This window comes from Chiloscyllium plagiosum, unplaced genomic scaffold (genome assembly GCF_037043375.1).
Source record: "Chiloscyllium plagiosum isolate Xiang-an unplaced genomic scaffold, Cpla_swu_hap1 HiC_scaffold_35, whole genome shotgun sequence".
NCBI classification, from domain to species: Eukaryota; Metazoa; Chordata; class Chondrichthyes; order Orectolobiformes; family Hemiscylliidae; genus Chiloscyllium; species Chiloscyllium plagiosum.
The window spans coordinates 2,991,003-3,003,902 of record NW_028270173.1 but is presented as its reverse complement, the minus strand read 5'-3'; the positions used below and the strand labels follow the sequence as shown (position 1 = coordinate 3,003,902).

The following is a 12,900-nucleotide window of genomic DNA, read 5'->3' as shown; positions in this document are numbered from 1 at the left end:
TTAACTTTGTCCACCCCAGTCTGATACCGGCACAAACGCATGACGTCACACTTATCCATGTTAAACTCCATCTGCCACATTTTGGCCCACTCTCCTAACCTATCCACAGTAGCGCCTCGACTTACGAACTTAATCCGTTCCAGGACCCGGTTCGCGAACCAAAAAGTTCGCGAACTGAATCAATTTTTCCCATTGTTCGGATAGCGTAAGAATGCTTGGACGGCTGTTTACAGCACGCGTGCTAAAGACGAACTGAATGAGATCACGCGGGGCCCGAGAGCTTTTGCGTTCAACAAGCGCGGAGCAAAACAGAACAATGGAACCATGTGGTACCTTGAATTTCGTACGTACATTGAAGCAAAATTTTACGTACAATCCTGTTCATAAACCGGAACGGGGTGAACGGGGTCGTTCGTATGTTGAGGCGCTACTGTATATCCATTTGTAAGGTTTTTATTTCCACATTGACAGGCAAAATTCTGTGCTGTAACTATTCATGATTCTATGATTGCAATAGGCACTATAATTTAAAAAATATTACCTTGACCATAAAGCACTTTGTTTGTGAAAGTTGTGAATTAATACCTTAGCCAATGACAACAGGAGCATGAACTGAACTCAAAAGCTTATTCCCAGTGACAATTGTTAACCAATTGTATTCCTTGTCTGGAGAAGAAAGTGAGGTCTGCAGATGCTGGAGATCAGAGCTGAAAATGTGTTGCTGGAAAAGCGCAGCAGGTCAGGCAGCATCCAGGGAACAGAAGAATCGACGTTTCGGGCATAAGCCCTTCTTCAGGAATGAGGAAAGTTTGTCCAGCAGGCTAAGATAAAAGGTAGGGAGGAAGGACTTGGGGGAGGGGTGTCGGAAATGTGATAGGTGGAAAGAGGTCAAGGTGAGGGTGATAGGTCAGACTGAGGTGGGGGCGGAGAGGTCGGGAAGAAGATTGCACGTTAGGAAGGCGGTGCTGAATTCGATGGATTTGACTGAGACAAGGTGGGGGGAGGGGAAATGAGGAAACTGGTGAAATCCGAGTTCATCCCTTGTGGTTGGAGGGTTCCTAGCCGGAAGATGAGGCGCTCTTCCTCCAACCGTCGTTTTGTTGTGGTCTGGCGATGGAGGAGTCCAAAGACCTGCATATCCTTGGTGGAGTGGGAGGGGGAATTGAAATGTTGAGCCACAGGGTGGTTGGGTTGGTTGGTCCGGGTGTCCCAGAGGTGTTCTCTGAAACGCTCCGCAAGTAGCCGGCCTGTCTCCCCAATGTAGAGGAGGCCACATCGGGTGCAGAGGATGCAATAGATGATGTGTGTGGAGGTGCAGGTGAATCTGTGGCGGATATGGAAGTTTCCTTTGGGGCCTTGGAGGGAGGTGAGGGGGGAGGTGTGGGCGCAAGTCTTGCACCTCCTGCGGTTGCAGGGGAAGGTGCTGGGAGTGGAGGTTGGGTTGGTGGGGGGTGTGGACCTGACGAGGGATCACGGAGGGAGTGGTCTTTACGGAATGCTGATAGGGGAGGGGAGGGAAATATATCCTTGGTGGTGGGGTCCGTTTGGAGGTGGCGGAAATGACGGCGGATGATGCGCTGAACATGGAGATTGGTGGGGTGGTAGGTGAGGACCAGTGGGGTTCTGTCCTGGTGGCGGGTGGAGGGGCGGGGCTCAAGGGCGGAGGAGCGGGAAGTGGAAGAGATGCGGTGGAGGGCATCGTCGACCACGTTGGGGGGGAAATTGCGGTCCTTGAAGAAGGAGGCCATCTGGGTTGTGCGTTTTTGGAACTGGTCCTCCTGGGAGCAGATGCGGCGGAGTTGAAGGAATTGGGAGAATGGGATGGCGTTTTTACAGGGGGCAGGATGGGAGGAGGTGTAGTCCAGGTAGCTGTGGGAGTCGGTCGGTTTGTAGTAGATGTCCGTGTTGATTCGGTCGCCTGAGATAGAAATAGAAAGGTCGAGAAAGGGGAGGGAGGAATCTGAGACTGTCCAGGTGAATTTGAGGTCGGGGTGGAAGGTGTTGGTGAAGTGGATGAACTGTTCAACCTCCTTGTGGGAGCACGAGGCAGCGCCGATACAGTCATCGATGTAGCGGAGGAAAAGGTGGGGGGTGGGGCCAGTGTAGTTGCGGAAGATGGATTGTTCCACATATCCTACGAAGAGGCAGGCATAGCTGGGGCCCATGCGGGTGCCCATGGCTACTCCTTTCGTTTGGAGGAAGCGGGAGGATTGAAAAGAGATGTTGTTCAGGGTGAGGATCAGTTCAGTCAGTCGAAGGAGGGTGTCAGTAGAAGGGTACTGGTCGGTACGGCGGGAAAGAAAGAAGCGGAGGGCTTTGAGTCCTTTGTGATGGGGGATGGAGGTGTACAGGGACTGGATGTCCATGGTGAAAATAAGGCGCTGGGGACTGGGGAAGCGAAAATCATGGAGCAGGTGGAGGGCATGGGAGGTGTCCCGAACGTAGGTGGGGAGTTCTTGGACTAAGGGGGACAGGACGGTGTCAAGGTATGCGGAGATGAGTTCGGTGGGGCAGGAGCAGGCGGAGACAATGGGTCGGCCGGGGCAGTCAGGTTTGTGGATTTTGGGCAGGAGGTAAAATCGGGCGGTGCGGGGTTGTGGGACTATGAGGTTGGAGGCGGTGAATGGGAGATCCCCCGAGGTGATGAGGTTATGGACGGTCTGGGAGATGATGGTTTGGTGGTGGGGGGTGGGGTCATGGTCAAGGGGGCAGTATGGTCTCTATGGTGAAACAGAATCGAGATCATTCTCTGCAACCTGAGGTGATCTCATGTACACAGATTCTACTGTAAATAAATGACACAATGTCCAAAGATAGTTACCCACATTCCCCAATAAGTATAGTCCACTGAAAACTGTTCACCAAACTTTACAGTTTGGCTTTTGCTTCTTGAAGCTTTTTAAGGTAGACTCTCCTCCGCCCTCCCCCAGTGGAAATGCTGTATTAGTCACTTTAAAACACAGAAGTAAATCAGTTTTACCTTCTGACTCACTCAGATAGTGCTGTGTAAAGGCAAATACAAGGACAAAATAAATCTTCATGTCACTGCAGACACCCAGTTGATTCAATGCAAGATCAAAAATCACATCAACAGTAATATCGAGGAGCAGGCACAGATTGCAGATATGGTATCCCGTCAGGACGGCTCATTACAATCCCAATCACTTTATTCAACAATTCTGCTGGAGCTGACAATGAGTACACTGTGACCCAGAGAGGGAGAGTCTGCAGACAGCACCAGAACCTGAAGAGAGAAGCAAGTGGATTATTCATAGATAGAGAGCATTTCTATTAATCACATACAGCAGAAACAGACAGAGAACAAGAACAAACAAGACCATGTATTTAGAGTCATAGAGTCCGAGAGTACGAGACAGGGCGTTCAGCCCAAACTGGTCCATGTCAACCAAAGCGTCCATCCACACTAACCCCATTAGCCTGCACATGGCCCATATCCTCTAAACCTTTCCTATCCATGTATTTGTCCAAATGCCTTTTAAATGTTATTAATATACCAGCCTCAACTACTTCTGTTGGTAGCTCATTCCATATGCATACCACCCTCTTTGCGAAAAGTTTCCCCTCAGGTTCCAATTTATTCTTTCCCTTCTTACCTTAAACTGATGCCCTCTAGTCCTCAATTTCCAAACCCTGGGAAAAAGACTGAGTGCATTCACCCTAATCATGCCTCTCATGATCTGGTACACTTCCATAAGATCCCCCCCCTCCAAAGCTCTTAAGGGAAATGTCCTCGCTTTTCCTTCCTCTCCCCGTAACTTAGTCCGTTGAGTCCTGGCAACATCTTTCTTCTGCACTCTTTACCATTTAATAATATCCTTCCTATGGCAAGGTGACCAAAATTGAACATGGTACTTCAAATATGGCCTCACCAACATCCTGTACAACTACAATATAACTTCCTGACTTCTATACTCAATGCCCTGACCGGTGAAGGCCAGTGTGCTAAAGCCTTCTTCACTGCCCCACCTGTGACTCCACTTTCAGAGAACTGTGCACCTGAATTCCAAGGCCCTATGATTCACCATGAAACTGCTACCTTGATCTGACTTTCCAAAATGCAATACTTCACAGTCATCTATGCTAAACTCAATTTGCCAATTCTCGGTCCACTTTCCCAGCTGATCAAGATCCTGCTGAAATTTCTGAAAACGTTCCTCACTGTCTACAATACCACCTATTTTAGTGTCATCTGCAAACTTATTAATTATACCTTGTACATAGACTTGTTACTCTATGAAGACTTACTGCATTTGTAAAATGCAAGTAATCCACTGCTTCCACCTTTAGGCCATTTCTTCCCCTTTGCCCATGTTCAAATTTGCAAAGAAAAACAAGTTCTTCAAAAGATGTGAAATCAAATACTTTCTTAATCGAGAGCAGCATCAGAAAACTTCTCCATTTCCCATGTTATCCCAACTCAGGAGACTTATGTAACCATTCTCATCCAAGCGGCACGGTGGCTTAGTGGTTAGCACTGCTGCCTCACAGCACCAGGGTCCCAGGCTTGATTCCAGCCTCGGCCGACTGTCTGTGTGGAGTTTGCACATTCTCCCCGTGTCTGCATGGGTTTCTTCCGGGTGCTCCAGTTTCCTCCCACAGTCACAAAGATGTGCAGGTCAGGTGAATTGGCCGTGGTTTAAATTGCCCACAGTGTTAGGTGCATTAGTCAGAGAGAAATGGGTCTGGGTGGGTTACTCTTCAGAGGGTTGGTGTGGACTGGTTGGGCCGAAGGGCCTGTTTCCACACTGTAGGGAATCTAATCTAATAACAAAATCATATGTATAGATAACAAACAGCACTGGGCACAGCACCGACCCCTGAGGTATACCACTAGTCACAGGCCTCCAGTCCAACAAGTATCCTTCCACCATTACCCTCTGCTTCCTTCTATCAAGCCTGCTTCCTTATATCCAATTTGCCAGCTCCCCCTGGCTTCCAAGTGATCTAACCTTCCAGAGCAGCCTACCATTTGGACCTTAACAAAGGCCTTACTGAAATCCATATAGACTACGTCTAGCGCCCTGTTCTCATCAACCTTCCTGGTCAGTTCATCAAAGAACTCTAACAAATTTGTGAGACAAGATCTCCCATGCACCATGCCATGCTGACTACTCCTAACCAAACCCTGTCTTTCCAAATGCATGTATATATTATCCATCAGAATCTTCTCAAGTAACTTACCCACTAAAGGCTTACTGTTTTTTTCTTTGCAGCCCTTCTTGAATGAGGGCACAATATTTGCTACCCTCTTGTCTTCCGGGACCTCACCCGTGGCTAACAATGATGCAAAAATATCAGTCAGTGCCCTGCAATTTCTTCTCTAGCTTCTTGCAGGGTTCTTGGATATATCTGGTAAGGACCGGTAGATTTATCCACCATCATACATTCTAATACGCCCACCTCCTCTACTGTGATATGGACTGTCCCCAAGGTATCACCACTAACTTCCTCATGTTCCCAAGTCTTCATGTCTTTCCCCATGGTGAACATCAAGGAGAATTATTCATTGAGGATATTGCCAATTTCTTGTGGTTCCACACATACATGTCCACTTTGGTCCTTGAGGTTTCCTGTTTTCTCTCTCTTATTATTCTTTTTCTGTTAATATACTTAAAGAACCCCTTTGGATTCACCCTAATCTTCTCAGCCAAGGCTATCTCACGCCGCCTTTTCACCCTCTTGATTTCTTTCTTCTGTACATCCCTCATTTATTTCCAGGGATTCTCTTGATCCCAGCTGCCTGTACTTGAGCCATGCCTCCTTTTCTTCTGGATTAGAGTGGTGCTGGAAAAGCACAGCAGGTCAGGCAGCATCTGAGGAGTAGGAAAATCGATGTTTCAGGCAAAAGCCCTTTATCAGGACCACTCTAATCCAGCACCACTCTAATCTAGACTCTGGTTTCCAGCATCTGCAGTTGTTGTTTTTACCTCCTTTTCTTCTGGTCAAGGCCTCAATATGTATGACAAAATAGCCCAGAGAAAGAGTGAGATAGAGAGTGAGACCATGTAAAATGTTTACATACAATCCAGAGAAAGCTAGCAAGAGACAGAGAGACTATGTCAATCACTCACATGCACCAAAAAGGGTGATCAAGAAAGAGAGAGAGAGAGAGAGAGAATGTGTGTCAAAATAAAAATTGTTTGTTCATATATCACTTCAGGAGGAGTCTCAGATTTGGACAGCGCTATCACAGCAGAATTGGAAGAACAGGAAAAACAAACTGATGTCCCAGTAAACATGAAACAGCAGCAGGATATCAGACATCTAAATATTTCATGTAACGAGACTATACCTGAAGCCAGATCAAGCAGAACAATTTTAGTGCATTTTTGGCAGGTTTATTTAACAATCTCATAGAGGTATGGCAGAACTCCTTTTCTTCTAAAGCTAATCTATTCTACTTGGGAGTTTTGAGAAGATTTGTAGCTCAGGTTGAGGTTTTGGATGTAGGTTTGCTCGCTCCGGAACTCTATCAACAAACACATTGAGTTAGACCCCATCTACCATCCCCTGAGAAAAGGAACCGGAAGTGATTTCACCACAGGAAATAACATCACCACAGGATATGACATCACCAACCCAAAGAAACCCAGACATATAAATAGAAAGCAGAAATTTTCAGCATTGCTTCGCCTGAGGTCTACTGAAGATGTTACCTAGTAAGGTAATAAAACATCTGGAAATGAACCTTTCAGCTCAGTGAGCAAACCTACATCCAAAATTCTACTTGGGAATTTCAAGGCATTTTTCATCTGCTCAAAAGACATATCAGCTACAGGAGGTCAAACTTCAGTTTGCAGAGGTTAAACAGTCGCTGTCGATATTCCACCGTATCAGGAAGCTGAGAACTATAGGCAGACCAAGCTTCTGAAGGTAGTCACCCTGCAGTTTCAGACAGTGTGGACAGAAAGGTGACAATCAGGCAGTCTAGGAGTGCGGGAGCACCCCTCAGTACTGCTTGCTGTGAATACCCTTGAGATTGATGGTTCCTGTGGAAGTACACCCACAGCCATTGTTTCATGGCTGGTTCAGTTGTACAGAGTGGAGGGGTGAAAGGTCAGAATAGTAATAGTCATTGAAGATTCAAGGTGAGGGTGACAAATGAATGTTTCTGTCGCCACTCATGTAAATCTAAATGCGACTCACTAGATTGTCTACAAAAATCCATCTGGTTGATGAATATCCTTGAGGGAAGGAAAGTTCATCAGACAATGGTCATCATTAGAAGTTGTTCAGATTTTTTAACTGAATTCAAACTCACCAGTTGCTATGGTGAGATTTAAATCTGGGTTGCCAGAAAATTACTTGGATCTCTGGATTAGAGGGTCAAGCGATAATACTACTGAGCTATCGTCTCCCCCAATATGTATTACCTGATTAACAACAATAAATTACAAATTACAAGGTGCAGTGCAGCAATAATAAAAATAAAAGAAGTGGAGAAAAAAAGGTGGGAACTACATAAAAGCAACATCAGAGGTGGATTTAATTCCAGCCCCGACAATGCCTACTTCACTCAAAAAGCCTTGAGCATTATGGACACCATTTGCTCCCTGTATAAGAACACCAGGGCACAGTCATAGAAGAACATAGTTTTTATTTAGTTTTCTTTGCTAAAAGCACCACCAAATCATATTTTCTCCTCAACCTGTTCAGGGGTGTTATGACATACCTCTGGAGCAGGTGAGACTTGAATTCAGGACTTCTGGATCAGAGGTGGAGAGCAGTCATAATACGAAGATGGATGGGCAACACTTGCTCTCAAACTAGCTGTTCTGATTTACCCTTAAAAGGGTGTGTATTTTAACATTATTCCTGGGTGAGGTATTTCAATACCCATCACCAAGAGTAGCTTGGCAGCACTGTTCCTGACAGAGTATCATGCAGGCATCCAATCATGACAATAATAATAAGTCTGGCCACCACACAATCCTTATGAAGATGATGTTCCATCTCACACTTTCCTACATTGTATTACATCTACTACTTCTTTGTCTACTCTTCTAGTTTATCCAAGTCCTTCTGCAGCCTCCCCTCTTCCTCAACACTACTATCCCTTCACCTATCTTTGTGCCATCAACAAAAATGTCCTCAGTTCCTCAATCCAGATTGATAATACGTAATGTGAATTGTTGTGGTCCCAAAATTGACCCTCGCGGAACTCCACTACAGGTACGTAATCCTTTACCTGAAATCCGAAAAGCTCCGAAATCTGAAATGTTTTTGTGGAGTCTGAAATGTCATTTGGCGTGCAAACAGGTGACCCAACTCCACACCCACTCGAACTACATCACTCAGATGTGACTTGGCGGCTTGGCCCAGCACTGGCAGGCGTCAATTGTGTCTCAGCACCCGTACTATTCACATGTGCATCTGCAAATAGTTTTTTTTTATTTCACTGTGAAAATGTCATTCATTCTGAAAACTGAAAAATTCCAAATTCCAAAAATGCAATTGGCCCCACGGATTTCAGAAAAAGGAATTTGTAGTCATTGGCTGCTACGCTGAAGAAAGCTCCTTTCATAGAATCCCTGAAGTGTGGAAGCAGGCCATTTGGCCCATTGAGTTCATACCAATCCTCCAAAGACCATCCATCCCAGACCGACCCTCTACCCTATCCCTGTAACCCTGCATTTCCTATGGCAAACTGACCTAGCCTGCATATCCATGGACATTATTGGCAATTTAGTATTGTCAACCCATCTAATCTTTGGACTGTGGGAGGAAACGGGAGCACCCGGCGGAAACCCACACAGTTATGGGGAGAATCTGCAAACTCCATACAGACAGTTGGAAAATCGAACCTGGATCCCCTGGCTGTGAGGCAACAGTGCTAACCACTGAGCCACCATGCCACCCTTTACCCCGAGTCAGCCTTCTACCAGTCAGCCAATCCTCTAGCCATGCCAGTACCATGCCCATAACACCATGACCTCTTATCTTATTTAGTAGCCACCTATATGGCACCTTGTCAAAGGCCTTCTGGAAATACAAATAGATCACATCGACTGGCTCTCCTTTGCCTAACCTGCTTGTTATGTCCTCAAAGAAATCTTACAGACCGGTCAGGCATGCCCTCCCATTAACAAAGTTGTGCTGACTCATTCCTACTTTACCATGCATTCCACAATCTTATCCTTAATAAAGGACTCTAAAAATCAAGGTCAACAATCAAGGTCAGGCTGTAATATCCTGTCTTCTGCCTCCCTCCCTTCTTCAACAGAGGTGTTACATTAGCCATTTTCCAGTTATAGAGTCAGAGAGATGTACAGCATGGAAACAGACCCTTTCATCCCAAGCCGTCCATGCCAACCAGATATCCCAACCCAATCTAGCCCCACCTGCCAGCACCCGCCCCATATCCCTCCAAACCCTTCCTATTCATATACCCACTAAATGCCTCTTAAATGTTGCAATTGTACCAGTCTCTACCACTTCCTCTGGCAGCTCATTCTATACACGTACTACCCTCTGTTGAAAACGTTGCCGTAGGTCTTGTTTATATATTTCCCCTCTCACCCTAAACCTATGCCCTCTTGTTCTGGACTCCCCAACCCCAGGGAAAAGACTTTGACTATTTACCCTATCCATGCCCCTCATGATTTTGTAAACCTCTATAAGGTCAACCCTCAGCCTCTAATGCTCCAAGGAAAACAGCCCTCGCGTATTCAACCTCTTCCTATAGCTCAAATCCTCCAACCCTGGCAACATCCTCGTAAATCCTTTCTGAACACTTTCACGTTTCACAACATCTTTCCGATAGGAAGGAGATCAGAATTGCACGCAATATTCCAATAGTGGCCTAACCAATATCCTGTACAGCTGCAACATGACCTCCCAACTCCTGTACTCAATACTGTGACCAATAAAGGAAAGCATACCAAACGCCTTCTTCACTATCCTCTCAACCTGCAACTCCACTTTCAAAGAGCTATGAACCTGCACTCCAAGGTCTCTTTGTTCAGCAACACTCCTCAGGACCTTACCTTTAAGTGTATAAATCCCGCTAAGATTTGCTTTCCCAAAATGCAGCAGCTCGATTTATCTGAATTAAACTCCATCTGCCACTTCTCAGCCCATTGGCCCATCTGGTCAAGATCCTGTTGTAATCTGAGGTAACCCTCTACACTGTCCACTACACGTCCAATTTTGATGTCATCTGCAAATTTACTAACTGTACCTCTTATGCTCGCATCCAAATCATTTATGTCAATGACAAAAAGTAGAGGACTCAGCATCGATTCTTGTGGCGCACCACTGGTCACAGTCCTCCAGTCTAAAAAACAATCCTCCACAACCACTCTCTATCTTCTGCCTTTGAGCCAGTTCTGTATCCAAATGGCTAGTTCTCCCTATATTCCGTGAGATCTAACCTTGCTAATCAGTCTCCCATGGGGAATCTTGTCAAACGCCTTACTGAAGTCCATATAGATCAATCCTCTTTGTTACTTCCTCAAAAAATTCAATCAAGTTTGTGAGACATGATTTCCCATGCACAAAGCCATGTTGACTATCCCTAATCAGTCCTTGCCTTTCCAAACACATGTACATCCTGTCTCGAGGGATTCTCTCCAACAACTTGCCCACCACCGACGTCAAGCTCACTGGTCTATAGTTCCCTGGCTTGTCTTTACCGCCCTTCTTAAAAAGTGGCACCGCGTTAGCCAACTTCCAGTCTTTCCTCACCTCACCTGTGACTATCGATGATACAAATATCTCAGCAAGAGCCCCAGCAATCACCTCTCAGGCTTCCCACAAAGCTCTAGGGTACACCTAATCAGGTCTTGGGGATTTATCCACCTTTACCTGTTTCAAGACATCCAGCACTTCCTCCTCTGTATTATGGACATTTTGCAAGATGTCACCATCTATTTCCCTACAGTCTATATCTTCCATATTCTTTTCCACAGTAAATACTGATGCAAAATACTCATTTAGTATCTCCCCCATTTTCTATGGCTCCACACAAAGGCTGCCTTGCTGATCTTTGAGGGGAAATGAAAATGAGGTCTGCAGATGCTGGAGATCAGAGATGGAAATGTGTTGCTGGAGAAGCGCAGCAGGTCAGGCAGCATCTAGGGAACAGGAGAATCGACGTTTCGGGCATTAGCCCTTCTTCAGGAATGAGGAAAGTTTGTCCAGCAGGCTAAGATAAAAGATAGGGAGGAGGGACTTGGGGGAGGGGCGTCGGAAATGTGATAGGTGGAAAAAGGTCAAGGTGAGGGTGATAGGACAGATTGGGGTGGGGGCGGAGAGGTCGGGAAGAAGATTGCAGGTTAGGGAGGCGGTGCTGAATTTGATGGATTTGACTGAGGCAGGCTGGGGGGAGGGGAAATGAGGAAACTGGTGAAATACAAGTTCATCCCTTGTGGTTGGAGGGTTCCTAGCCGGAAGATGAGGCGTTCTTCCTCCAACCGTCGTTTCGCTGTGGTCTGACGATGGAGGAGTCCAAAGACCTGCATATCCTTGGTGGAGTGGGAGGGGGAATTGAAATGTTGAGCTACAGGGTGGTTGGGTTGGTTGGTCCGGGTGTCCCAGAGGTGTTCTCTGAAACGCTCCGCAAGTAGCCGGCCTGTCTCCCCAATATAGAGGAGGCCACATCGGGTACAGAGGATGCAATAGATGATATGTGTGGAGGTACAGGTGAATCTGTGGCGGATATGGAAGTTTCCTTTGGGGCCTTGGAGGGAGGTGAGAGGGGAGGTGTGGGCGCAAGTCTTGCACCTCCTGCGGTTGCAGGGGAAGGTGCCGGGAGTGGAGGTTGGGTTGGTGGGGGGTGTGGATCTGACGAGGGAGTCACGGAGGGAGTGGTCTTTACGGATGGAGAAGCGCAGCAGGTCAGGCAGCATCTAGGGAACAGGAGAATCGACGTTTCGGGCATTAGCTGGAGAAGCGCAGCAGGTTCTCCAGCAACACATTTCCATCTCTGATCTTTGAGGGGCCCTATTCTCTCCCTTGTTACCCTTTTGTCATAGAACATAGAACAGTACAACACAGAACAGGCCCTTCAGCCCACGATGTTGTGCCGACCATTGATCCTCATGTAAGGTAAACCTAATGTACGAACCCTCAAATTTCTGTGACCATATGCATGTCCAGCAGTCTCTTAAATATCCCCAATGACCTTGCTTCCAAAACTGCTGCTGGCAACGCATTCCATGCTCTCACAACTCTCTGCGTAAAGAACCCGCCTCTGACATCCCCTCTATACTTTTCGCCAAACAGCTGAAAACTATGATCCCTCATGTTAACAATTTCTGCCCTGGGAAAAAGTCTCTGGCTATCAACTCTATCTATGCCTCTCATTATCTTGAACACCTCTTGTCCTTAATATATTTGTAAAAACCCTTTGAATTCTCCTTAATTCTATTTGCCAAAGCCATCTCATGTCCCCTTTTCACCCTCCTGATTTCCCACTTATGTATACTCCTACTTCCTTTATACTCTTCTAAGGATTCACTTGATCTATCCTGTCTATACCTTACATATGCTTCCTTCTTTTTCTTAACCAAATCCTCAATTTCTTTAGTCATCCAGCATTCCCTATACCTACCAGCCTTTCCTTTCACCCTATCAGGAATATACTTTCTCTGGATTCTCGTTATCTCATTTCTGAAGGCTTCCCTTTTTCCAGCCATCCCTTTACCTGCAAACATCTGCCTCCAATCAGCTTTCGAAAGTTCTTGCCTAATATCGCCAAAATTGGCCTTTCTCCAATTTAGAACTTCAACTTTTAGATCTGGACTATCCTTTTCCCATCACTATTTTAAATCTAATAAAATTATGGTCGCTGGCCCCAAAGTGCTACCCCACTGACGCCTCAGTCACCTGCCCTACCTTATTTTCCAATAGTAGTTCAAGTTTTGCACCTTCTCTAGT

General features: G+C 46.2%; 1 protein-coding gene across 6 annotated transcripts in view; it reads right to left on the bottom strand.

Annotated features, from left to right (window-relative positions):
• Nucleotides 1-12,900, bottom strand: part of LOC122541478 (uncharacterized) — a 218,256-nt gene that overhangs the window by 180,461 nt on the left and 24,895 nt on the right. For 5 of the 6 annotated variants that reach the window (XR_015752992.1, XR_015752993.1, XM_087979100.1 and 2 more), the window contains exon 2: nucleotides 2,981-3,244. Coding sequence is in view for 4 of the 6 variants with exons in the window: in XM_087979100.1 (XP_087835226.1) it covers nucleotides 2,981-3,041 (61 nt within the window). In the remaining 2 variants the exon portion in view is untranslated. Of the gene's footprint in view, nucleotides 1-2,980; nucleotides 3,245-8,209; nucleotides 8,395-12,900 lie in introns of all 6 variants that reach the window. The other variant, XM_087979101.1, reaches the window with a different exon arrangement.